Source organism: Pempheris klunzingeri, chromosome 22, assembly GCF_042242105.1.
Source record: "Pempheris klunzingeri isolate RE-2024b chromosome 22, fPemKlu1.hap1, whole genome shotgun sequence".
In the NCBI taxonomy this organism is placed as follows: domain Eukaryota; kingdom Metazoa; phylum Chordata; class Actinopteri; order Acropomatiformes; family Pempheridae; genus Pempheris; species Pempheris klunzingeri.
This window is the reverse complement of record NC_092033.1, coordinates 2,296,447-2,323,511: the sequence shown is the minus strand read 5'-3', so window position 1 is coordinate 2,323,511 and position 27,065 is coordinate 2,296,447. Positions and strand designations below refer to the sequence as shown.

The 27,065-nt window shown below is 45.0% G+C and overlaps 2 protein-coding genes across 2 annotated transcripts; one reads left to right on the top strand and one right to left on the bottom strand.

Moving 5' to 3' along the window:
* The first annotated feature begins 1,167 nt into the window (after positions 1-1,167).
* Positions 1,168-2,789, top strand: coa6 (cytochrome c oxidase assembly factor 6). Its single transcript, XM_070854044.1, has 3 exons — positions 1,168-1,303; positions 1,642-1,797; positions 1,935-2,789. The coding sequence occupies exons 2-3, from the start codon at positions 1,654-1,656 to the stop codon at positions 2,031-2,033; spliced, it is 243 nt and encodes an 80-aa protein (XP_070710145.1). The 5' UTR covers positions 1,168-1,303; positions 1,642-1,653; the 3' UTR covers positions 2,034-2,789.
* Positions 2,790-4,840: 2,051 nt separating this feature from the next.
* On the bottom strand, positions 4,841-25,996 carry slc13a4 (solute carrier family 13 member 4). Its single transcript, XM_070854213.1, has 16 exons — positions 25,874-25,996; positions 15,909-16,037; positions 12,438-12,574; positions 11,596-11,771; positions 11,426-11,489; positions 10,861-10,900; positions 10,711-10,770; positions 10,141-10,325; positions 8,126-8,245; positions 7,903-8,004; positions 7,658-7,759; positions 7,346-7,467; positions 6,465-6,577; positions 6,008-6,169; positions 5,225-5,362; positions 4,841-4,978 (listed from the first exon to the last, which is right to left on the bottom strand). Exons 1-16 carry the CDS (start codon positions 25,994-25,996, stop codon positions 4,841-4,843), a joined length of 1,911 nt encoding a protein of 636 aa, XP_070710314.1.
* Between the last annotated feature and the right edge of the window lie 1,069 nt (positions 25,997-27,065).

Genomic DNA, 27,065 nt, shown 5'->3' with positions numbered 1-27,065 from the left:
GAAAATGAAAGGACACACAAACATACACAAATCTAACTTTTAGCCTCTAATTAACGCTGCTGCAAATACTGGCTGGGCTGGAAGACAAGTGGAAATGAAATCAAATAAAAGAACAAATAAGCCGCCATGCACTCATTCACTGATTAATTAATTCTAACCTAATGTGAAATGGTTTCTCTTATTTTGACAAACACTCCAGGATGCTGGCATGTGTTATAAAGAGGATCAGAGCCATTCAAGGACAAGGGACCTCTTCTTGTTTTAAATAGTGCCTACTGACAGCAAATACCAGCTCCATCCAACATTACAGACTATTTCATTCACCTTAAATCACTTCAAAATAAGACGCAGGAGCTACTTACAATGATTTTCATCATTAAATCATCTTTTTGTTCTTTCTGAATCTGTGAAATGTTAAATAAATTGAGAAAATGTCCATTTAAAAAGCCCAACAAGTGTCATCAGATGTACTAATTGAAAAATCCTGTTGTGTTTATGATCAATAATATATATAAGAAATGATCATTTCTGAAAAAGAAGCTAATTCTCACAGGACAGAAGCAGCATAACTTATCGTTGATTGGATATAAAAAATTGCTGATTAATTTCTAATAATCAATAGAATTTGTTTCGGCTCTACTTTAAGTTGTGCAACTGATCATTTAAAATGTAACGTGAACATTTTGTCTGGATCTGAAGATGGTGATTATTTGTTTATGGAGCCATGAGACATCTTAAGGAGCATTTTTGAACATTTTGGATGTTTAATTTAACCACTAAAAATGCTGAACACAGTCACACGGCTGCCAAACAGTGTTAAATAAGCGATAAATAAAAATATCAAGCTAAAGGAGGATGCTGTGTTAGCTAGGAACTCCCACCTGTTGCTTCCTTTGAGTCGGGTTTATCGTGGCGATCTGAGGAAAAACGGCTAAACAAGTTGCATAAGATCCCATATTATATTCAAAGACGTCGTTTGGAGGAATTCGGCTTGATTTGCTTTACTTAACTACCTGTTTATGTTGTCAAATAATGTTAAAAACCTTCAAAATAAAATGCTACTCCAGTTTGATTTTTTAGCAAACTGCGCCATCAGCTGGCGCGCTGCGTCAATCACGCTCTGACGTCATCACCAAGCGACGAGGAAGTGCTGCTTCGTCCTTCACTCTCAAGCGCCACAGCACCGAACTGCGTTACAAAAGTGTTTATTTCTAGTTTAAAGACGGCGTTGCTCTGATTTTGGGGGGTTTTATGGAGTGACAGACACCGACTGCAGCTTTTGGAGGTTTTAGTGTTTCTTTCGGTGAGTGAACTCAGCTGCTATCAGCTTATCTCATTTGTTTTTGCTATGTAATAGCTGAAAGTGAATTACTTGCAGTCTAATATCAAAGTGGACGTCCAGTGGTGTCTTGTAGGTTAAATTAAGATAGTGGGTGTTTTTGAGGCTGATGTAGGGAAGTAAATTTAGTGTGTAAAGTAGTTATAAGTGTTATCTTATCCTAGTGAGAAGTTTCTAAGCACATGTTAGCATGTGTTTTTAGTGCCCAGTGGTTCATGATGGTGTTTTTCAACAGTTTAGCCCCAACATAGCAGGAGTTTCATTCATCTCTGTTAACTCACCCTAATTTAAATCTCTCCCAGGGTCCAGCAGCGATGGCGGCTCCCAACTCTGCAGAGAGAAAGGCCTGCTGGGACACCAGGGACCTGCTGTGGAAATGTCTGGATGACAACGAGGACCAAGTTTCATCCTGCCAGAAGTTCCAGAGCGAGTTTGAGGCAAAGTGTCCTGCTCAGTGGGTAAACGATCCCACCTTTTTATCTGTCTGATCAGTGGGGTCAGTCCAGACCGGGATGTGAGGAAGGATGAGATGTCTGGATTTTCTGAAAGCGAATGAAGATAAATGAAATCTAAATGTTTCCACTTTCCCTGGCAGGTGAAATACTTCACCAAGAGGAGAGACTTCCTGAAATACAAAGACAAGATGCAGAACGAGAGCTTCGTACCTGCTGAAGGCCCCCGGGAGCCTTCCTAACCACTGGACAGCAGGCCGCCCAAAACCTGAAGACCGACTGACTTTAAGTCCGATTCAGACCAGGGCCGGAGGAGGGGCAGGACTTGGAGGAGTTTCCCCAACTTTATTGTGGAAAGAATCCCTGAGCTTCACCTTTTGTAACTATTTATTTGTACATAAAACCTGCACCAAGAAACCACACATGCACCAGAATCTCATACAAACATAGATATCAATGGAAACCAAGATTATTGGCTAATGAATCCCATTTTCTCACCTGGACACGACAAACTTTACTATTGTTACTTGTGACTAAAAGGTCCCATATTCTGCTCCTTTTAAAGTTCATACATGTACTTAAAGGTCCTACCGGAACAGGTTTACATGGTTTCATTTTCAAAAAACACTGTTTTCTCTTAAGCAGACGTGGCTGCTGCAGCTGTTTTCAGCCTCTGTCTGCACACTTCGATCCCGCCTCCGGCATCTCCGTGTTAGTGAGGAAACAACAATTGTGGATTCAGGAGGTTTTCAGTGGGCTGGAAGAGGTCACATGATCAACAGATCCCCCTTATGACGTCAGAACGAGGGTCTCTAGTCACATTTATGCTGAAAAATCATTAAAAAGTGCTTCTTGCTAAATATGGGATGTTTAAAATGATGCTGGGATATTTATGATCAGTGTTCATCTCCTCACACACATCATGTGCTCACACAGACACACAATTCAGTTCTACTAGTGTGATTTACAGAGAAATGCTGATCTTTACTGATTGCTTGTGGTGGTGTTTGTGAATAAATAACTTAATCAGTACCATCTGTGGTTTTAGTGGTTTTATTGCTGTGCATGTATAATGTTTTATCATCCTAACTCTAGTTTTTGTCCGAGTTGGATATGAATGAAACATCAAGGTATAACACATAATTTAGCAATATTACAGCTCATTTGGAAACAGGCAAAGGCACATCGTCTTTATATTACAAATCTGTATGTATTTACAAAGGAGTGTGGCCCCCGGGTCAAAGGTCACTGCTGTAACACCGTCAAGATGTATGAAACCTTCAGTACAACTGAATAAATTACAAAAGGAATGCGTCGGCGTTTGATTCTGCCAACGCTACGTCCTAAACTTGTAATGCAGTGATATAAAAAAAAAAAAAAAGGCCACAAATTACATTTATAATTTGTGTAAAAATATAAAGCATATCTTTTATATTGTTGCACAGTACAGTGAATGTTGTGTGCAAACCTTTTCACCACCAGACAACAGTTAATGTGATTGGACAGCTGATTGAACAAACTACTGTACCATACAACCCTGTGCTACCTCTCTTCCTCAAACACTTTGGATGCTTCGTTCAACAGAAACTCAGAGCCTGGAGGGACTGTGCAGCCTCCTGAGTCCGTCTGTGCTCACATGCCAGCAGAAAAGTCACACCGTCAGAGTGACAGCGAACACGGACCAAACATGGTCGTCCTGTTGCCGAACAAAAAAAAACCTCATAATTACTACAGCTCTTCATGCATGAGGGTTTGTTACTGTGTTTTCTACCTGCTGACTGATACAGAATTTAATTTTCATGGTTAAAAATCATTATACCGGAAGCACTCAGACCTCAGCTAGTAGCATTTTCTCACATTTTTCCCTCCACACTGCAAGACAAGGAAAAGCTACAAGGAAAAAGCCATGGTATGCAGAAGTTTCTACACCTTAAATACAGTACATTTTACATTCTTAATATTGTAAGAGAATCAAGTACAAGACTACAGCCGAGAAATAGCACAACGAGAAGCGGTCACACTACTGCGTGCCGTCATTTAAGAAGTTCCTGCACCACCGTGAGGTTACAGCGAGGCGTTAACACTGTCAGGGTTGGAGTGTGGACTCCCACACAATACATGCTGACAGTGCAGCAACACTACAGGCAATAATACGGTGAAGACACTGGGATGATGGCGCACGACATCTGCTTCAACTTTGGTAAAGACATCAGAAAAAAGATATTAGGAGGCATAGATTTGTAAAGCAATGTGGGAGGCAGGTCAGAGCATCTATGGACAGTGAATAAGCTCTCAGCATGGTGGTAAAGCTGCACAAGCTTTCTTTAGAATATACAGACTGTTGTGAAAAGATCCTGACAGTAGCTCTGTGTGTACAGTACGTTATCAGCCACAGTAGAAGCCTCTTTTCATGCATTCATCTTGCTTTCTAGCCAAACTTGCCATCAGCCCACCACGTTGCAATGAATGCAGTCTGTTCAAAGAGCAGCAGAAGTCCAGCAAGCGTGCAGTAAAAAGAGGCTCTTCTACGGCGACTATATAGCTTATTTCTATCTAAACATCAGGTCGTCCACAGAACAAGGCACAATGTGGCTCTAAAACACTTTCCAGGCAATTTAAAAATACTAATTTACCATTTTTTTTCTAGCACAAAATCAAAAAACAAAAGTTCTCGATCACAAAAGTATGTTTGGAGTTTCTAGTAATATCTTCAGCGACTTCAAAGTTCATTAACAGAGGTAAAAAACAGCGGCCACGTTGATAAAAGGCATAAAACGCCAGCTCACGGCCAATAAACATACAACTCTAATCATTATGTCTAAGCAACAGGTAATGGTTCTCCTCTTCTCCTCTTCTCCTCCTTCCCTCCGTCGTTCTTCCTCCTTCAGGTCCAGTTGAATCAGTCTAAGAGAGGCTTAACTCTGAGCATCACCGTCCTCGTGACGCCAACACGTCGTTTCCTTGTTGTCTGTCCTTCCAGAAACACTGCCCCACCTCCTCCTCTCTTTCTGTCTCTCAGCGTTTCATCCCCTCTTCTTCTCGCCGGTGGTTATTTGGCCCCCGTGACGTTCCTGGCCACCGCCCAGGCCGGGAACTCGGTCAGGTTGAAGAGGGGAACCCCCCACGTGGTGATGGCCAACATCACCACCGCCACGCCGATTAGGTTCACCCCGAAGCCTGCTTTCACCTGAAGGCGACAGAGGAAGAGGAAGATGGTGATGTGTTAAACATTATGAAGCATAAGCGTGAAAACATATCAGAATTAGATGCTTTGGTTCGTCAGGAGTTAAGAACGAAAAATCTCTGATTATGTAAAACAACTTTGACACATGGTGCTCTTGAGCTGTTTGATGCTGCAGGTGCAGACAGAGCATGTGACTGTGTGTGTGTGTGTGTGTGTGTGTGTGTGTGTGTGTGTGTGTGTGTGCCGTACCATGTCGCTGATCTTCACGTGGCCGTAACTGAAGACGATGGCGTTGGGGGGGTTCCCCACTGGAAGCATGACCCCGAATGACACACACATGGTGGACGGGATCAAAGTGTGGAGGGGGTTGATGAGCAGAGTCTCTGACTGGAAGGAGGGAAGTGGGCGGATGAAGAGGAGCAAAGGGGGCGAAGAGAGAGACGGAGTGAAGGAAGAGGAGGTAAGAAGGAAAGGAGGGACGGTGGGAAAGGTGGGAGGGGGTTTCATAGGTTTAGTTATGGTGGGATATGAACGCTCCCCGCTAGCTTCCCCATGATCCACATGAGGGAAGCAAAGTCACACTGATGCTGTTAAAATGGCTACTTAGGAGCAAGTGTGAGCATTTGTTGACAGAGAAAGTTCTGAAAAGCAGCAATAAAACCCTTTAGATAAAACATCAGGACATTTGATTCCCTTAGAATTAGATGAGAAGGTTGATATCACTGCTCAATGTGAAGCTCCAGCCAGCAGCTGCTTAGCTTAACATGAAGATTGGTAAAAGATAGAAACAGCCTGCCTCTGTCCTTAGGGAACAGAATCCACCAACCACCAGCCTCTAAAAGTCACTTGATAACAAGTTTAACTTATTTATTTCACCTGTACAAAAACCTGAAGTCTCAATTTACTCATAATTGTGACATCAACACAGAGTTACACATTTTGGACTGAATATTTCTCTGAGCGCCCCAGTAGATTTTTTTTGTTTGCAAGTGTGTGAAGTGTGTGAAGTGTGTGAAGGTGTGTGTGTCGTACCAGTGCAGACAGGATGGGCAGGAAGACGGTGAGAGTTGCCGGGTTGGAGGCGAACTCTGTGACCGCCGACACCAGCAGGCAGGCCAGCAGGGTGACGGCCCAGGGAGGAAGACCACTCATGGGCTCCAGCTGTCTGCCGATCCACACCGACAGGCCTGACACCTGCACACACACACACACACACACACACACGGACAAAACACACGTGAGCATCGTCAAAAGGTACAGCCAGCCACTCATCCTCATCCTCATCCTGCAGTCATGTCTGCCTGAACATCTGCAGCTTTGACCTCATTTAGATCACGTTCGTGTGGACACAGCAGCAGATCAGAGCTCCAAGCAGCCATCAAATGAAATGAGCTTTTCCACAGAGCGAAAGTCTCTTGTCAAGACACGATTAAATCCCTTTAGATGCATCTAAGAGGCACACACAACATAACAAACACCAGCAGTGCACCTTGCAGCCAGCAGCCAGTGCGTAGCCTCCTCCCACCAGGATGACGATCTCCCACGGCATCAGTCTCTGGAAGTCCTTCCAGGTGATCATGGGAGCCAGCGGGTCGTCCTCATCTGATGGTTTACAACCACAGACACTTTGTCAGTACAGCTGGGAGGCTATTGGGGTAATCAGAGGGGTTTACTAAAAGATAAATGATTATTAGGAAAATAGGAAGCGCCCTGAAAGAGGAGCTCCTTTTAAACCCGACGCTCATTTCTTATTCATTCGTTATTGGAACCTTTGCTTTCCAAACATGATTAACTGTTTGTTTTTTAAATGCATCTTTGTTTTCAGCTGACTTGCTGTGCATTTAGGACCTCCAGGTTATGCTAGAAATTGGACTCAATGATTAATTGTAAAAGTTGGACACTAATTTCATAGAGTTAGTAGCAAATGTAAATGCAGTTACCACCTCTACTGCAGCAGGACGTTTAGGTAAAACGTCCTGTTACGTAACATTTTGCAAATAAAAGTCATTTTTCAAGTGTCAGCACTAAAACGTGTTGAGCAGCACAGCAAAATACAACAAATGTCAGACTTTCCTGCGTTTTTCAAACTGCTGCACAGCTGTGGAAAACACTTGTTTCTGTTAAAGAGGTTTCTGTGACAGTCTGACAATACACAGGCAGTAAATCAGCCTGCACAGGGAACACAGGCAGAGCAGAGGAAACTAGTGCATGATTGTTTAACCTCGTCATTTTAACGGCTGACATGAAGTGAGATTTGCAGTGCTGCTTTTACATTGTCTGATATAAACCCCCACGTGTCTGGTGCCCTGAGGAGGTGAACCAAACGTAGTTCAGCCATATCAGAAAGTGGGATGAGTGCATGGTACTGACCTGTGTTTCTACAGCTGGAGGAGGAGGAGGAGGAGGAGGAGGAGAAGGGTCGCCTGGCAGGGATGAGGAAGAGCAGGAAGCCCAGGAGGACAGACACAGTTGCATCGGTCCTGTAGCCTTTCCTGAGAGAGACAGCATCCACTCTTTATTTAGCTGTTTTAAGGTTGAACACAAATGTGCTCTTGTGCTGCAGTGATTCTGTGTGACAGTGTGTGTTTAAGGGTTTCTTAATGATGTCATGTGACCACACACACACCTGTCTGGTCACTAACACCAGCTGTGGTGGTGTGTCGCAACATTATGGGCACTCACTTCTCAAAAAGAGACGTCCAGCCGGGCACAAAACCAGGCTCTCTGGTGAACCACAGCAGAGTCATCAGGATGAAGAAGACACCCGTCACCACCTCCGGGTAGCTGGGACACACACACACACACACAGAGGAACCACACAACAGGTGAGCAGCAATTACATGAGTGATAACAACAAGTCTGGGTGTGACACACACACACACACACACACACACACACACAGGTCGCTGCCAGAAGCTCGTACACACCTGATGGGTCCCAGTTTGGTGTACTCCTCATGGATCCTCCTCTCCGACAGCATCTCTCTCCTGGTTTTGCGTTTCTTACTCAGTGAGCATGTTTCCCTGAAGCTGAACACACAACAACAACAACAACAACATCAACCACACGGCAGAAAACAGAGGGATTATCATGAGTAAGGAATGATCAGATGCATCGAGTTCACACACACACACACACACACACACTCACTTGCAGCCAAGGAAGAGGAAGTGCAGCCAGAGCCAGGTGAGGACCAGCATGATGATGGCGATGGGGAAGCTGAAGATGAACCACGTGCCGAAGTTTATCACCTTTGCATCCGGATAACGGCTGAAAAGACAAAACGAGACACACAGAGAGTTGTGAGTGTGTGTGTGTGTGTGTGTGTGTGTGTGTGTGTGAGGAACAGTAGCACTAAGATTATCAATCAGTTAGTGTTTTTGTTTTTAAAGGATGAACCTTGTGGCCTCTTGTTCTGATAAAAACGTTTCACCCATCACCTTCCTGCCTCGTCCCCGTGTGTTTGCTCTGACTGACAGCTGCTGTCTCTACAATGAGCTGATCAGCTGACCCTCCAGGCTGATAACAGGCGGGTCAGAGCGAACGTAGCAGCACTGCTTTATTAAACCACAGGACAGGAGCCACACTGGGACACAGCAAGTCCTTCTTCCACCTCTCTGTGTCTCCATCACCACGTAGGGACAATCGATCAGAGATAACAGCTCCTACCAAACTTACCTAATCAGGAGATTTGGTGGAAACATGACGGGTGGCGCTTTAGAACAGGGCTCCCTTTATAAAGGACTTATGAGCTGTAACTAATTGTTTTATTAACGGTTGATTAATTAATTGGTACATTCTTCACTTGTGCTGTGTAGATCGGTTATAAACCAAGATTAAGAACGATTAAGAACACGTTTTTAGCCGCCAGGTTGTGAAAAATCCCTCTGACTGGAGCTCATAATCCTCCAGCATGACACCTGATTTGTCTTTTTAACTCTTCAGTTCATCGGGGACGTTCGTCCCAGCGGGCCGTTTCATATCTGACCTCCTGGAAGTTGCAGCTGTTGCAGCACAGCTGGATGAAACATCATATATTAGCAACATTATCATCCAAACAGTGAATGGATCGCTGCAAAAAACTTCATCAGTGGCTTCATATCATTTCAGCATTCATGACATGCAGACGACTTCCCAAGTTTAGCAGGTGAAAGTGACACCTTGAGCTTTTTCATGAGCTGAACAACCTGAAAGCTGCTTTCAAGTAAATAACAAAATGTCTGCATGAAAAAAAACAATGTTTTTGCCTGAGGTTAGTACAAAGTTAGGTGAACTATGATCTAGAAGCAACAACAACCAATAGGGGGAAGATGCTATGATGTTTTTACTGACAAATATTTATATTACATTCTTTTTCTGCACACTAAACACAATCATGGCAACAGTTCTTAATGCATAAAGTGGCTAAAAACACAGCAAAACCCACTGATAATAAGAGTTTATAGTCTATATCCATGTGTTCATGTGTATCTGAGCTGTGATGACGAAAACAGAGCTTCCCTAAGAGGCTTAATGAGGAAGTGTTACTGCCCTCAGTCATAACAACGAGTGTCCAGAGTGTTTCGTGTGCGTGTGTTAGTGAATGTGTGTGTTGGGGGATCAGGTTGATCTCTTGGCCTTGCCAGACGAGCGTGGACCTGTTGCAGACAAGGACTTGGACTGACTGACACAAACACAGAACCTCGTCCAGCTCAGGCTATTTGACCATAACTTGAAATTAAAATTCAAACTCGTAGGTAGAATTTTTGGGGGATTAACTGCTTGGATTGCTTGCTGTCCCTGATTACAACTACTACTGCTCACACACACACACACACAGAATCAAAACCTGACCTTTGTCCAACAAGCTGCGACATGAAGGAGGCCATTCTGCCGGGCTTAGTGCTGCTGCTGGAGGAAATCGGCTCTGTCGGGGCCGTAGAGGCTGATTAGTTTGATCTCAGACTCTGCATGCCCTCCAGAAACTGAGTTAACATGAAGTGTTTCGGTCCGAGCAGCACGGCAGCCAAGAAACCAATCAAGCTGTAAATATGTTTGAAAGTTGAGACGGTGCCTCCAGGCGTCCTGAGCTGAGACCAAATCAAAATATCTACCAGATAGACCGGACGACCAGCGGAGGGACGGAGGGTGTGTGTGTGTGTGTGTGTGTGTGTGTGTGTACCTACGTGTTAAACTGCTCTGCAAAGATGAGGTTGGTCGACGTGCCGGTGATGGTGATGAGGCCGCCGATTGTCGCAGCGTAGGTGATGCTGAGCGACAGGCATTTACAGATCATGTGATCCCTCTTGGTGGGATACTGGGAGTCTCTCCTCATCTTCACCCGCTTCACATTTGGGATCTCGATGGCAACCTGAGCGAGATGAGAGTGAGGAGACGTGGCATGAGTGCAAAATGTTCCTGACATTACTCAGCAACTCAGGAGGGAGGGTGTTTCTCATTCTTGTTTCCAGAAACCTTCCCGTCACACTTTCACCTCCTTACCCTTTATTCATCTGTGTGAGCGACAGTGTGGCTGCTGCTGCCTTTAATTATGGCCATTAAATAAAAGCCCCGTGAACAAATGAAGGGATCCTGTCCACAGAAACACGACGTGGCTTTTATTTTGAAACCGACAGAGGATCACAGATTTTCACCATCTTTTGCCGTCATAAAACAGGCGACACTCTGACAGTAGATGAGCTGTGTGGCTGCGTGCACTCGGGGTTAAGGTCAATGAGTGTGTACATGCTCCTCACCTGTGGCAGGTGTCCATTGGTGTGTCTCAGACCCAGACCATTTGCAGCCGCAGTCTGTAACTGAGAACAACAGCGAGAGAGTCAGATGAAACAGCTCCACTCAGAGCACAAAGATTTCTCTCTTGTTTTCTGTCTACCTTCAGGTCTCACCTCACTTAGTGTAGAGACCTCCTGAGTAGCGCAGTCGCTGCTGGAGGGAAGAATCAGGGTTACTACTGTCACTGATGATCAAACAGACATACAAACATGAGGCTTCAGTGAATCACAGTAGAAAACAGTAGACACTCAGTCAAACTGCAGAGATCAGTTCATCGTTGGTCAAATCTGTAAAATCTTAGTCTTAGTTTGAAGTTGCTGCCTCGTGTTTATTGTCTTTATAATACAATGACACAGAAAACCTTTACATGCTGCAATCAGAAAATAACATAGAGAACAAAACTGTTGACAATATGTGACTCAAAAAAATGTTTTATTGGAAGTGAAATTTGCAATCTTTTGATTAAAGGTCTATGAATGCAGCTCCAAATGTTTAAGTGTACTTTCTCAAATCTGTTTTTGACACATAAGGACCCTGATACATGTCAGACTCCCCAGAGGTGAGAGGTGGTGTGCACTGAGAGGCCAACAGCACAAAGACTGTGGTGCATCCTGGGAATCATTGGTAGTTATAATTGGGGAGACACACACGTGCTCTTCCAAACACACAAAGACGTACCTGTTGTTGCGATAGAGCAGCTCCAGCTGGTTTTTGTCCAAGTTCTCCTCTTTGTCTGAAACAGCTGCAGACAACAACATTCACCTTTACTTTTAGTTCCTCTGGACTTCAGCTGCATGTCAGAGTGTTGGTGCATCGCTATCAACCTGCAGTGACAGAGCCCGACATACCGCCATCGTCCTCGGGGGCCTCGGCGGTCTCGGAGTCGACGTGGCTGTCGGCCAGGCCGGTGCAGATCAGCTGCTGCAGGACGGCCTCGGCGATGGGCATCACCATGGCTGTGGTGGACGTGTTACTGAGCCACATGGATAGAAACACTGTGCAGCACATGAAGCCCAGCACCAGCCTGGATGAGAGAGACCAGCATCAGCTTTACATGTCTGGAGAAAAGAGGAACAGGAGGAGGAAGACTAAAACCTAAAGATGAATTAGTATTTTAGAGAGTTCCCTCATCTCCAAGTCAGTGGTGTTTGAATGGGTGCTTGAAATAAAGACTAAAGGTTGAGCTTAAGATGCTCCTACATGTCTTAAAAAAGGACGTGTGAATGATTTAGACTACAGAGGTTGTCGGCGACGTTAAGCGGCCGACACTCATCTACTCACTAGTGCACCTGTGCTGCACACTTACAAACTCTTCTAACTCAAACATAACAACTTGATTTGTGGTATTTCATAAACGTTCTTTGAAATTGTAGCGTAGCTTTGTGGTGGTGACGATGAAGTCATGAGACAGAGGTGTAGTTCGTTTGCATTTACGCTTCAGAAATGATGAAGGTGGTGACGATTATCTCGCTGCAGTAGCAGAAACGTTTCTTCGCCACAGAGCTGATTTTCTGTCATAATCCAAAATCCACTGGAAACATCCCAGCGGAGGGAAGCAGGTCGATGCTAACTTCCTGTTTGGCCTCCAAAAACAGCTGTGTGTGTGTGTGTGTGTGTGTGTGTGTGTGTGTGTGTGTGTGTGTGTGTGTGTGTGTGTGTGTGTGTGTGTGTGTGTGTGTGTGCTGCTCACATGCCAGGCTTGGCCCCTGCGATCATCACCATGCGCAGAGCGATGCGCTTGTGCAGGTTCCACTTCTCTATGGAGGCGGCCAGGCAGATGACTCCCATCAGCAGCAGAGTGGTGTCTTTACAGTACTCTGCTGCCACCTGAACACACACACACACACACACACACACACACACACACACACACACACACACACACACACACACACACACACACACACACACACACACACAGACAAAAGATAACGGTTTATACAATTTTCAGAATATGTTCGTGGCACAAGACTAATTTGAGATCTGAGAGTGATGGGGGCCGTCTGTTGTTCCCTCCTTCAGCCTCCTTCATTTGGATAAAACACTTACAGTTTGCCATTTGTTCTGTTTAATCTGCTCTGCCCCCCCACAGGGATCACGGCCCCATGCTGTTGTATAAGCCTGCCTCTCTGCACCTCTCACCTAAAACCTGCTGCACTTCCACACGGCTCCTTCTCGCTCTCTGTCTCCGACTCTTTTTCTTCGTCTTGTCTCTTTACGTTCCATCTTTTTCTTTGGCTTTTCCTTCCACTTCAAACACAAACACTCTGTCTCCATCTTGTTTCTCTCTAGTCTCTCCAGCCGCTCGAGAGTACTTGTGTTCCTGTTGCTTTTGTTTTCAAGGTTTGTGTGTTTTTGGCTTCGCATCATTTCAGTATTTGCATCTTGTTTGCCGTTTTTATTGTAATGTTTCGGCTTTCATCACATCTTTTCATTCTCCGCTGTGCTTTTGAAGATGCTGCATGTTTCTCCTCGTGGAAATATCTGCTCACCGAGCCTAACAACTCTAGAAATGCTAAAACCCCCTAAAGGTGCAACTTTCTAGACTGAACTACAACATGAAATGCATTATGGGATTAAATTGAGTATCATGTGGCCCTAACAAAACTCGTTAGCTTGTAGAAAAAGAAACGGCCGCTTGTTCTAAGTGTTGCTCGATCATTTTGAAGGACCTGCAGACTGATTTAAAGAAAGAAATGAGACATAAGACAACAATCAGAGGTCATAGTTTCAGGGTCATTAATTCAACATCCATTCATCACTTTTTGAGCATGCAGGCTAAGACGAGTGACAACAGACGGGTTAAGATCTTAACTTGCATGTACTATACGTGGTGATGCACCTCTGGGAGGGGGGGTGTAGGAGAGACTGGGAGTACGATAACAGACTGGAAATGTTGCATAAAGCTCTGCTGGCATATTTACTGAACACCATTACAAGAGGCTTACAGCGGCGTTAACACGCACTGCTGGTCAATGCGATTTGGTCACATGAGGCGAGCAGCTCACTTTTTATGTAATGCTGATAAAACAGGTGAGGAAGAGGACGGTGGGTTTAACGGACGGGAAGCACTGTGTCACCAGCAGTGCTGGGAAGGGTCCTTTTAAAATGTGATAGGTTACAGATTACTAGTCAGGCTAAAGGGTAAAGTCACTGTTTCAATTACTTCATAAAAGTAATGAAACTTCTTGCATTTGATTATATATACAAATATTTTAATCTGAAAAGTCCAAAAACACACTTTTAAACCAGGAAGTTTAAACCTCAGTGTTTTATTCTGTATAATTATATGAGCTTCTGGCAGCGAAGGCGTTCATGTCCTTCGACATGGTCAGGTAAACGTAGAGCAATGAGCATTGATGTCATTATGTGTCAATCAAAAACTGCTGCCTGCAGTATAGGTCATAAGCCCCGCCCCCCTCCACGTTAGCGTATGGGACACCAAACTTAAAAATCAGATAAGTCAGATAATTTTTTCCCAGAGATGGTTTTTGTCATTTTTGGTAGTTCTCATCATGCTGATGTTTGTTCAAGTGTTCCTTGTTCTGATAAGTTTGGTTTTATTTAGTTATTCGATGCTATAAAAAGGGGGTGTGACATCATGATTGACACCCAACTCCTGCCAACAGGTATATAATCACAGGCTCCAGATGACGTCACTGTATTCGGGATGTTTTGGCTTCACTTTTGGGACAATGTCAGTGTCAGTTCAGTCCATAGGTCTAGACTTAGAGACAACTCCTTTACAGCCTTTTTACCCCTCATGGTGTGCCACTAAAATTTGCCCCAGACAATATAACATGATAATGTTGTATTCTACATATAAGCTTTTACATTTAAAGTTTGTGATGATTGGCAGTAAAGTGGGTGTAGACATGTACGTAAGAGAAGAAAGAACACTGGCATAATGATGATGAGCACCAGGTAAACAGGGTTTTCTACACAGCTCTTTATTACAATACAATAGATAAATCCTAAAATTCCTCATGGAAACCTTCATGCATCCGAGAACGCTCTCGCGTGCAGAACATGCAGGTGAATCAGAGTTCACCAAACACACAGTTCAGAGCACAGAAAGGCCTTTCACCCATTTTCCTCCTGATCTGGACTTACTGTACATCTGCATATACAGCAATCCGATCAGCTGACTCTTACTACCAGCACAGTCCGACACCGCGGCACTCACTGTGGTCCTGCGTGCCCTAAATAAGAAGTGCTTCTCTAGACTGGCAGCGACTGGCCCACTTTAACTTGAGAGTTCTCCATGCAAAGAGTTTCAGCATAGGCTTATTTCATATATAGGTCAATGCCCCTCACACTAATGACCTTATTTGGGTTGAAGCAATCAGACGTTTTGCTATAAAAGGATTTCTTTCTATCAAAAGAATTGATATTTATGTAAATGCGTGAAGAGATGATGTTATCAGCAGCAGCCTAATGTATCTATTAGAAGGGAAAGTTCAGGGGTGGAAGTCAAACGTTGATGTGGACGCATGACATGAGGCAGTAAAATAAAAAAACATTAACAATTATCACCCAAATCTGCAGCCCCCTCTTAGCCCCCCTGCAGCAGGCAGCCATTGTTTTAAAGCAAAAAGGCTAAAAGGTATAGGTATAGGTATGACTCTGTCTCTGCTGGACTAAAATATCACTGTTATGTGTCTATCAGCATGTTTTGAAGCTCCTCCGTCCTCAAGTAGCCTGAATAACCTTAAATTTAAAGCCCTTTGTTGTTTTCATTTGTGAAAACCACTGAAAAAAATATATTTAATTTGCTTTTCTACATACTTTTTCAGGCAGAAAAACAATTAGGCAGACTTTTCTAAGTGATTGTTGTTACATTCAGCTCTGAGTAGGACTGCCAGTGCTTTATGATGCCTGCAGGAGTTCAAGTGTGTCGGTAGAGTTTTTTGATCATGAATAATAAGATTATCCTGCCAAAACCTTTTTTATCACCTGTTCCTAAGTCCTAAACACACAGGAGAGACTTGGATCAGACTTTTTTTCCTCCTCACTTGCCTCTCAGGGCTTCCGTAGTTTAGTTAGTTAGTGTCATTAAAAAGCTTCCTACACTTTAACTCTTACCTTTGTCCAAGATGAATGAACCTGAGAATGATTATTCAGCCCACTGAGAACCTTAAGCTAACACATAGAGACTCACCTCGCTGGACTTGAGTACCCCGAAGAGCGGGTAGAGGAAGGCGGGTACCAGAGCAGCAGCACCCAGGGGAACAGCCTCAGACACCCAGTAGACCGCCGTCACCATCAGCACGTACGCACAGCATGCCTCCTGTAGGTGGGAAAAGGCTTGGTCAGACATCTTTGGATGCTGGGCAGCTGGGAGACGCTCGGCTTAGCTTGTCACAAAATCTTTGACATGCAGGTAAAGGTTTTTCTCCTTTATCTCCTTTGTTTGCATCATCTTGAGGGGACTTTTCCTGGTCAACAGGGCTTTTAATATGTTGGTACATGTGGCTTTGGCATGATCCAACTGTCCCACAACACACCCCGCTCAGAAGCCAGTCTTCAAAAACACCTGTGGACTTAAAGCCGTCATATACATATAATTTATGAATTAATACAAACTATTGAGTGTTCAAGGCACCAAAGCAAAGACAGAGCTGCTGACAGTGTTCATGCTAATTAAAACTACAGACATGAGAAACTTCTCACGTCACATATGGAGTCATATTGGGAAAAGGCTTTGAAACGGGTTTGAGGTGATATTAGAAAGAGTCACACTGATGTAGAAGACATGAACGCATCAGTCATATCAGGATCTGTTCAGTCTCACATGCACACAAAACCCATATGTACACTTGCATCCTCTTACACACACATTGATGTTGCATTAATCTGGCTATGGTTATATAATATCAACATACCAGCCTCTCATACTGCTCTGTTGCAACACCGGCAGGCTAAAGAGGAATCATGTGATATTTTGTGAAGAACTTATGACTTTCATTCAACTTTTACATCATAACTTTGATTGTAAACAGCGTTTTATTTCTTTACTTTATTCAACATATGCAGGTCCTCCTTCGGCCACATGCTGAGTGAGCTTAAAGCGCTTTTATGTAAGAGGAACATTCAGTGTAGCATCTTGCCAGCGTCAGGTCAGTTAATCTCAAATTAATAAACCCAGCAGGGGAGCTCCTGTATGAAGCACGTCCAGACCTGTTCAGACCTCACAGCCATTCAAAGCTTCGGACTTTGCAGAAATCCCTCACGCTAATATGATAAATCACCTGCCACATGTGTTACACTGGACCCATTTAAGCTTCCTGCATCTTTGCTGTTTAGAGCTCAAACTAAATCAAGCTTTTGTGACAACAATGTGACAATGATGCTAAAGAAGCAGTGAAGAAGCACATGTGCAGGCTGTAAACATCACTTGGAGCTTCTTCCGAGTCTCCTCCTCTACTATACATCAGTTTTACACACCCAGAGCAGGCTCCTATTACCCAGAAACATTTAAAACAAACCGGTTTGAATTATTAATGCTATGCAGACCAGATGCTGTGTGGTTGGTTGCACCAGGAATAAAACACTGATCACCCCTCCAATCTGAAAGCTGGATTTCAACCTTTACTAGTCCTGCTCATCTTTTCACGATCCTGATTAATCATTCAAATTAGGCTGAGTAATTAGTAACACATTTCTTCTGTGGTGTGCCAAACTCAGAATTGATTTCTGTCAGCTAGAAGCATCGAGCTCATTCTGGAAAGTGTCTTATTATATCAGGACTGGAGCCACGCTAGCAGCTCACTGAGGCACAGTGGTGCTCTGAGCTAAATGCTAATGCTAACACACTGATGTTAAACACGTATAATGTTAATTATACTTAGTTTAGTGTGTTAGCATGCTAAAGTTTAGTTTTTAGCACCTCAAACACAAAGTACAGCCGAGACTGATGATGATGAATGACGAAGAATCAGCTTATTAGGATTCATCGTCTTGAAAACATGCAGGTCTGGTCACTAGCATGTTAGAGTCGACCTGTTGTTTTAATCAGCATGTCTGTCTCAACCACAGCGACACTTTGAGGACAAGAAGCGATGGAGGAGCTACGTGGTGACGGGATTAAAGCAAAGTGTTTGACTGCTGATCTGTCATTCATGCTGGGAAGGATGAACAGAGGACAGATAAGGAGCAGGAGCAGCCCTGCAGAGCCACATATCTGGTTCCACACTTTGTTTGTCCGGCTGAGCCCTTTGATCACACCGTGACAGCGGCGCTACACCGGGGGACCACAGGGGGACCACAGGGAGACCACAGGGGGACCACAGGGGGACCACAGGGGGACTACAGGGGGACTACAGGGGGACCACAGGGGGACCACAGGGAGACCACAGGGGGACCACAGGGGGACCACAGGGGGACCACAGGGAGACCACAGGGGGACTACAGGGGGACCACAGGGAGACCACAGGGGGACTACAGGGGGACCACAGGGAGACCACAGGGGGACCACAGGGGGACCACAGGGGGACTACAGGGGGACCACAGGGGGACCACAGGGGGACCACAGGGGGACCACAGGGGGACCACAGGGGGACTACAGGGGGACCACAGGGAGACTACAGGAGGACTACAGGGAGACCACAGGGAGACTACAGGAGGACTACAGGGAGACCACAGGGAGACTACAGGAGGACTACAGGGAGACCACAGGGAGACCACAGGAGGACTACAGGGAGACCACAGGGAGACCACAGGAGGACTACAGGGAGACCACAGGGAGACCACAGGAGGACTACAGGGAGACCACAGGGAGACTACAGGAGGACTACAGGGAGACCACAGGGAGACTACAGGAGGACTACAGGGAGACCACAGGGGGACCACAGGGGGACCACAGGGAGACTACAGGGGGACCACAGGGAGACTACAGGGGGACCACAGGGGGACTACAGGAGGACCACAGGGAGACTACAGGGAGACCACAGGGGGACCACAGGGAGACTACAGGGAGACCACAGGGGGACTACAGGGAGACCACAGGGGGACCACAGGGGGACCACAGGGGGACCACAGGGAGACCACAGGGGGACCACAGGGGGACCACAGGGAGACCACAGGGAGACTACAGGGGGACCACAGGGGAACTACAGGGAGACCACAGGGGGACTACAGGGGGACCACAGGGGGACCACAGGGGGACCACGGGGAGACTACAGGGGGACCACAGGGGGACCACAGGGGAACTACAGGGAGACCACAGGGGGACCACAGGGGGACCACAGGGGGACCACAGGGGGACCACGGGGGGACTACAGGGGGACCACGGGGGGACCACAGGGGGACTACAGGGGGACCACAGGGGGACTACAGGGGGACTACAGGGGGACCACAGGGGGACTACGGGGAGACCACAGGGGGACCACGGGGAGACTACAGGGGGACCACGGGGGGACCACAGGGGGACCACAGGGAGACCACAGGGGGACTACAGGGGGACTACAGGGGGACTACAGGGAGACCACAGGAGGACTACAGGGAGACCACAGGGGGACTACAGGGGGACCACAGGGGGACCACAGGGAGACTACAGGGGGACCACAGGGGGACCACAGGGGAACTACAGGGAGACCACAGGAGGACTACAGGGAGACTACAGGGGGACTACAGGGAGACTACAGGGGGACCACAGGGGGACCACGGGGGGACCACAGGGGGACCACGGGGGGACCACAGGGGGACCACGGGGGGACTACAGGGGGACCACGGGGGGACCACAGGGGGACTACAGGGGGACCACAGGGGGACTACAGGGGGACTACAGGGGGACTACAGGGGGACCACAGGGGGACTACGGGGAGACTACAGGGGGACCACAGGGAGACCACGGGGAGACTACAGGGGGACCACGGGGGGACCACAGGGGGACCACAGGGAGACCACAGGGGGACTACAGGGAGACCACAGGAGGACTACAGGGAGACCACAGGGGGACCACAGGGGGACCACAGGGGAACTACAGGGGGACTACAGGGGGACCACAGGGGGACCACAGGGAGACCACAGGAGGACCACAGGGAGACCACAGGGGGACCACAGGGAGACCACAGGAGGACCACAGGGAGACCACAGGAGGACCACAGGGAGACCACAGGGGGACCACAGGGGGACTACAGGGGGACCACAGGGGGACCACAGGGAGACCACAGGGGGACCACAGGGAGACTACAGGGGGACCACAGGGTGATGGTGCACGGTCTTAAAAAGCCCCTAGCGGCTGAGTTTCACATGGATGTCATATGAAAGGAGTCAAGCTAGAGAATCCACTGGTAGCAACCATATTAGCCTGGCTTGTTGCCAAAGAGGGCAAAGTTAAATTTAGTCATTTTCAAAGGGTCTGTTGACCTCTGACCTCAAGATACTTAGTGTGTAGTGTAAGAAAGAAAGTTAGTGGAGGTCTATAGTGTGTGTACACTAGTTAGTTAGGTTAGTTAGTGGAGGTCTATGGAGGTGACTATAAGCTAAAATACCAACGTACCAATGTTCAAATATGTCTGTTCTATAGAATCATCTTTGCACTCTGCTCATGACAATTAGCAAAAACTAAAACAAGTAAACAGCTCAAATAACTTAGTTTTGTTTTTATAGTCAGAAACATTTCCGATCGATATGTTTTGTGTCTTTATTTGGTCAAATTTGATGAAAAAATATGTCAAAGTTTTGAAATATATGTCACAAAGTCAATACTTTTATTAATAATTATGGTTCACTGACTTTACAACCTTTAAGTTGAGGTTAGAGATATGAAGCATCTGGAGGACGACGTCACAATAAGCAAAAACACGGATGTCGGCACAGTTTAGATCAATAAAATAACAGAGTTCAGAGGGTTAGAAGTGTTCACGTCAGCCTGGTTAAAGTGGAAAACACACAGATAGCAGCAGGGGAGAAGAACTGTGATTTAAATGGTCAGCCGACGGCGGTGCTGATACCCACGGCCAACTTCCTGTGAGTCCGCCCAGATAAAAAGAGGCAAACACGGGTGAATAAATAAATACAGAGGGTGACGGAGATACACACCACAGATGGACTGATTCAGCAGTCACTCATCATTGACTATTGCTCTCTGCTTATCAGAAGATAGCTGCCACACAAACCTTCATCAGACCCTCAAACATTCATCACGCGTCTCTGCCTTTGTTCCAGGTTTCCCAGTGCTGGTTAAGCAGAAAGGCAGGAGTCGCTGATGCAACCTGACTGTGTGATAACCAGACTTTATACGGAGACGTGGCAGGGAGCGGACGTCAATACGAGCTGGGGTTCAGGCGGAGGAAAGCCTGTGTTTGCTTGGAGGTCAGATGGTGTTTAAAGTTGAGCTTCCATGGAAGATAATGAGCAGGTTAACAAGGGAAGTAACCACAGCTAACTATTCCCAGTTTATTTTAATGCATTAGTCTTTATTTAAAGCGACACGCAGGTGAAACGGAGACATGAAAAGATCTTTCACCACCCTGAGAATGACTTTCATATTCATTTCTTTGACATTTTTATAGAAATAGTGGGCAGCAGGGAGGCAGCGGCTGCTGTGGCCGGCATGAAAATTCATTTTTGGGTTTTTTTTTTTTTTAATCTAGGCGAAAGTTCACTTGATTTCCTGAGGCTGTGAAAGAATGTGTGTGATGCTGGAGTGCCTGAGGTGAAATGGACAATGTTTGTGTGTGAGACTGTGTGTGTGTGTGTGTGTGTGTGTGTGTGTCTCAGCAGGCTGCACTGGACTAACGCTGCCAAGGCTCAGAGGTTTGAGCCCTAATGGAGCTTTCTGGAACAATCACATCTTTCCTGTGACTTTCCAAGATACATGTGGTTTTTTTTGCATCTTTAAAGAGGAGAAATAAAAAATACATCCACTGCACACAGGGCTGCAGAATGATTATCTATCTGCAGGAACGCATACATATATACTTGATATAATCTGTACTGAATTAATACTCATTGCTAAGAGGCTACTTTCCTCTGCTAGGACAACAGTTTTGAAAGAGCACGACTGTCTGTGGTGTAAGAAAGACACTTCATAGGGAGGTAAACCTGCTCCCTCCACTTCCCTCCACCCTGGAGCTACTAGCTTCCATGTTCTGTTTCCTTGTACACAGTAATAGAGCATGGATAAGAAAAAACACTGTGACACATGTCAGAGGTCATTTTTGCATATTATTACAATACATTATTGTGGTCAGTTACACCCATGCTTAGGTACCCAATGTGCCAAATGTTTACCAACTCACACACCCCTCTTCTCCTAGCTCCAGTAAAAGCATTTCTTTAAGAGCTTCAATTCACTGGTGAATCACATAAATGCCTCTTGTTCCTTGTAAGATTATTTTTATGGACGGTGTTTATACAGACAGTAAAGATGAGCAGAGAGGAGACCATGTGTGTCAACCACAAGTAACATTTTGTACTGTGTTTTTGAATGAAAATGAAGGTTTTAATCTCGTTTTGTCCTAATACCTGCTCAGCTATTCGTATTAGTGTCAGTGTCTCTGGCTGGCAGATATTTGACAGTATAAAGTGACAGAGTGCTCCTCTCTGATGGAGCCAGTGTCAACACGAGGGTCTAGCATAGTCTGACAAACTTCCTTCAGGTGATCCAGAGCGCCACTTTTCCGCAAACCCCAACAAATTTTACTGCTGACAAGCCGATTTCTGTCTCAACAGAACAGAAGCCCATTGATTGTCTCATCAAGTCCCTGTTATCTGTGGACAGCTGAGGAAATGGTGATGATTGGTATTTAGAAAAGAAAACACAGTGACTTAAGGACTCCTGATAGACAGATTAGGTCACAGCAGAAACCTGTATTCACTGAACCAATCACAGGAGGGCTACATCACACACACACACACACACACACACACACACACACACACTTATTTTGGACTGAAAACATATCTAACATCTCTGGCAGTTTTAATCTTTCTGTTACCACAGATGTAAATGTAGTTTTTTCAGGTATAATGCACCAAAAACCTAAATCTAAAACTTGGATTGAAGAGTGTGCAGCCATGCTAGCAGCTCTGTCCTGGCTGTACTTTGGCACTGAGGAGCTCAATGCTCTTATCAGCACCTGCACATTGCATGTTAGCATGTTAGCATGCTAACATCAGTGCTAAATACGGGAATGTCATCAGTTTTGCAGGTATTTGCAAGTGACAAAGAATTCCAGGTCACAAAAAAATGTAGATAAGAAGATAGAAATAAAAATCTAAGGAGTTTAATGGTGAACAAAGTTATTACAATTCATCCTGAAAGGAACATGAGTGTTTGTACCAAAGAGGAAAATCAGGGGATCATTCGGATTCACCCTCTGGGTACCGTGAATATTTGTATAAAACATATTATCACGACATCCAACAGTCATTGAGGTTGAGCTAAAGAAAAATAATTAAGTGTATGACAGTATTTTCTTTGTGTGCATGTCTTTGTCTCGCCGACTACTTTTAGAATATGTGGGGATGCAAAATGGCACAAGCGTTATAAAGGCTGTTCATATCTGGATCTCAGTCTCGTCTCTCCCCCTCCTTCTCTCTCTCTCTCTCTCTCTCTCTCTTTCTGACCCGGTCTGACTGCATCCAACAGATGTTCTGTCCTGCTGCAGCTGGACACAGTACCACTCCAAACACACACACACACACACACCCTGTCACATTCTTGACACTGTGTGGGCTCCCTGGTGTCGTAAGGAAGCCACGTGGGGCCCAAAATCCAGCGTGGTGGAGGACTGATTATATAACTTAATTGCTTGGATTGTTTCTTTCTTTTTCTTTGTAGTGAAGTTTTTGTTCTTTTGTTCTTTCTTGGCCTCATCCTGCGCCGCCCGCTCGTGCCAAACATCCACCGGGCCTGACATAACAGCAAGGCTCCTGGGCGACAACGTGATTGGCCGACGGACAACTTGTGAGCACATAACTGTTCCTCTGGATGTTAACGGTGTTGCAAGAAAAACAAATAACTGTGACACAGCGGAGCTCGGTTTTAGCACGTAAACACACACCTGACACCACCTTTGCTGTCTGAGAGGCCGGTTGTTTAGCAACCAACATGGCTGGAAGTTAATATTAATGATGCGCTCGTGAACGTGTGACTGCAGGATTATTTACTAGCATCTCATTTACAAACACACCTGCCACATGTTACAGTTCATTTAAATACTTTTAAACTTGTGCCAGATGTACAACTTCCTATCAGCTACGTCGCAAAATGTTTTTTTCTTTAATTCAACTCCAAGACGAGGAAAGAAGTGATTTGCTGAGCAGCTGCTTGCTTCTATATGGAGATAAAACAGCGAGCGTTCATGCAGTTTAGCTCAGTGCAGCTGGATCACTGGACAAAATCACATTACATGAATGAAAAGGATTTTGTTGTGTTTTGTCGTGACACGTTTTGGACCGAGCGCCAATTTATGTGCCACTCAAGGATTAACATCTGAGTGAGTTCTGTGAAAAACAAATGTGTTGTGATCCATGAAGAACTGAAAAACTCACTGAAGAGCATGTTTCTTTACCAATATAACATGTCCTTGCTCAAGAACATTTATTAATTAGTATTATTTTGTGTGAAAGTATATAACAAGAAACAATATATACCAATATGATTGATAAAAAAAACTTTTTGCAGCTTTAAAAAGAAAAAATCTTCTTATTGAGGATTCTGGAAACATGTTCAGAGCAGCTGCAAAAGCTTTAACCAACCTTCTGCAGTAGTATTTATATAAAAGTATTTACTTTTATTTATTTAGGCATAATGTAAAAAGAATAAACTGGAGCTAATGTGGACCATAAACTACAGAAAAGCTTCCTTCAGGGACGTTTTGAAGCTTAAACTTGCCAGAAAACCTCTCCCCAGTCTTTTCTCAGGATGTGATAGAAACCGTTCAATCACAGGATATAATTTAATCTAGTTTTAGCTCATTCACAGCGTTTATCCAGACACATCACTCACTAAACACCAGTTCAGCCTGACGTCCGCACTGAAGTCTGCACACATACGTCTGTGCAACAGGAAATTTGACCTAATGAATGAGACAACATGTCTTCTGTGTTCTTTAAGCATCAGCCTCCAAAAAGCCTTTGTCTTAATGTCACTCAGTCTGTGAGGCAGCCACTCTGTGTTTTGTCTCAACACGTTTAATCAAAACAAGGTGAATTCTTGCAGATTTTGATTTATGCAGATTGAGATAATCCTATTGTTTCCACAAACAAACAAGCATGAGCTACAAGACACATACTGAATAGAGCTTGAGCCTGAATGAGTATCAAGTTGTTCACTCTCTCTCGTCCTCTTTGCTTTTTAGCAGCAGCAGCACACTGATCTCCATCTCATCAACATGTCGCGACATCTCCTCCACACACACACACACACACACACACACACACACACACACACACACACACACACACACACACACACACACACACACACACACACACACACACACACAGAGCTCAGCTGATGATCGGGACAGCTCGGGACAAGCATTCTTCAAAACAGAAGACAGTGTGCCTTTTGATTGATTCTCCCTTTCTCTCCCTCTCTCTCTCCCCCTCACACACACACACACACACACACACACACCAAATCCCATCAGGACACTTCAGCCATTAGCAGCAACTGGGAGGAACATCAACACATCAACTGGGTGTTTTGTTTACTGCTGTATGAGGTATTTATTAAAACTAAATTCTGTCATTTGTGAATATATCTAATAAAGACTAACTAAGTAATATATTTTAAAGTGTTGAATACAAAAAAAATAACATTGTTATAAGCAGAATGTGTTGTGCTTTAATGCATGTAGTATTTTTTGCTATTTTTTATGGTATATCTGTGATATTGGCACAGCTAAGAGCAACATCTGCTGAACAAATCACACTTTGGAATGATCCTAATGTCTGTAGTGCTCAATATGGGCAATTTACTGGCGTGTCTTCTACATTTCCAACACATTAACAATTGATTTCCCTTCTTGTGACTATTAGTTCAACTAGTTTGTCATATTTTATTCGTTATTTCGTTATCTATGAAATTGTACTGTGCTCTTATTTTGAAAATCCTGACTTTTCTGCATATAATTTTAAAATTCATTGTTAATTGTTGCTTGTACTCACGCTGGTGGGGTGGATGAGCGGTAAGGGAAGCAGGGACAGCGGGATGAACACCACAACGATAAGCTTCCTCGCCTTCCACAGCTTCCTGAACAGATCCATCCTGGCTGCGGCCTCTAGCCTCATGGGTGACCCCGGGCTCTGGGTCGGACCGGCCTCAACTCAGCAGAACCGGGCGTGAAAGTCACAAACCGGCCGACGGTGAAGTCTGAAGCCGCCACCGACGAGGGGGGAAGGAGGAGGAAGGAAGGAGAGGAGGGGAAGGAGGGAAACAGTCTCCTAGACGCGCGTAAAGTTCTGCTTTGGCTGTGCGCTTTTACGCACAGACCGTGTCCGGTGGCCGGTGACCGGACCTGCGTGTGTCTCTGTGAGGTGAGTCAACCTGCCTGAACTCACTTTTTTCAGATCTGAGTTTTATTCCCAGCTTGTCTGAGCCTCTCCCGCTGCTCCCCTGTGAGTTAGACGCTGTTTGGGGCATCAGGTGAGGACACCCGGACATTTATGAGCGTGGACGGACATGCTAATTAATCACGGCTTTGCCCCACCCTCCCTGGCTGTGTGTTGACCAATCAGGGGTGGGTAAAAGTTTGCACGAAGGCGTGGGTGTGTGTGTGCGTGTGGATGCAGAGGTCACTAAACTGCCTCTACACAGGAAAATAATAAGAGAGAAATAATAACAACCATAAGGTCACTGTAAGACATATAAATAAGATATTAGAGAATACTTGAATAGATGAAGAGGATAAAAATGACCGTGATGATCACACAACATGCTATGATGTGCTTTAGTGTGTTTGTTTTGTTTGTAACCTATAAAAGAAATTATTTATGTGAATTAATAACAATTCAATCACGTGGTTTCACTTAATAATGTCCTAAAGAGGAATCCTCACTTCACCAAGCAGAGCTGTCACACGCTGACCTCTACAGGATTCACTGAGTCGGTGCGAGCAGCTGATTTTAACATAAAAACAATATGATTTATAATATTTCTGCTGAAATGTTCTGTCCTTTGTGTAGTTATCGCCTGGAGCCTCTAAGGCAACAGTCAACACATTGTTCACTGGAGGGCCAAATGATTTATATAACCAAGGATGGGGTCATTTTTCCCATTAGTGAGTTTATCTACGTGATACTCGTTCATTTATGGCTGAAGTAACAAGTTTTCAGCATTTATTTCTGTTAAACCGTCACT

Coding starts and splice junctions, on each gene's coding strand:
- slc13a4 (XM_070854213.1), bottom strand. CDS start 25,996: ATGAGGCTAGAGGCCGCAGCCAGGATGGATCTGTTCAGGAAGCTGTGG. Junction 8,005..8,125: donor TTCCTCTTCCTTGGCTGCAA/GTGAGTGTGTGT, acceptor TTGTGTGTTCAG/CTTCAGGGAAACATGCTCAC. Junction 4,979..5,224: donor ACGTGAAGATCAGCGACATG/GTACGGCACACA, acceptor TGTCGCCTTCAG/GTGAAAGCAGGCTTCGGGGT.
- coa6 (XM_070854044.1), top strand. CDS start 1,654: ATGGCGGCTCCCAACTCTGCAGAGAGAAAGGCCTGCTGGGACACCAGG. Junction 1,798..1,934: donor CAAAGTGTCCTGCTCAGTGG/GTAAACGATCCC, acceptor TTTCCCTGGCAG/GTGAAATACTTCACCAAGAG.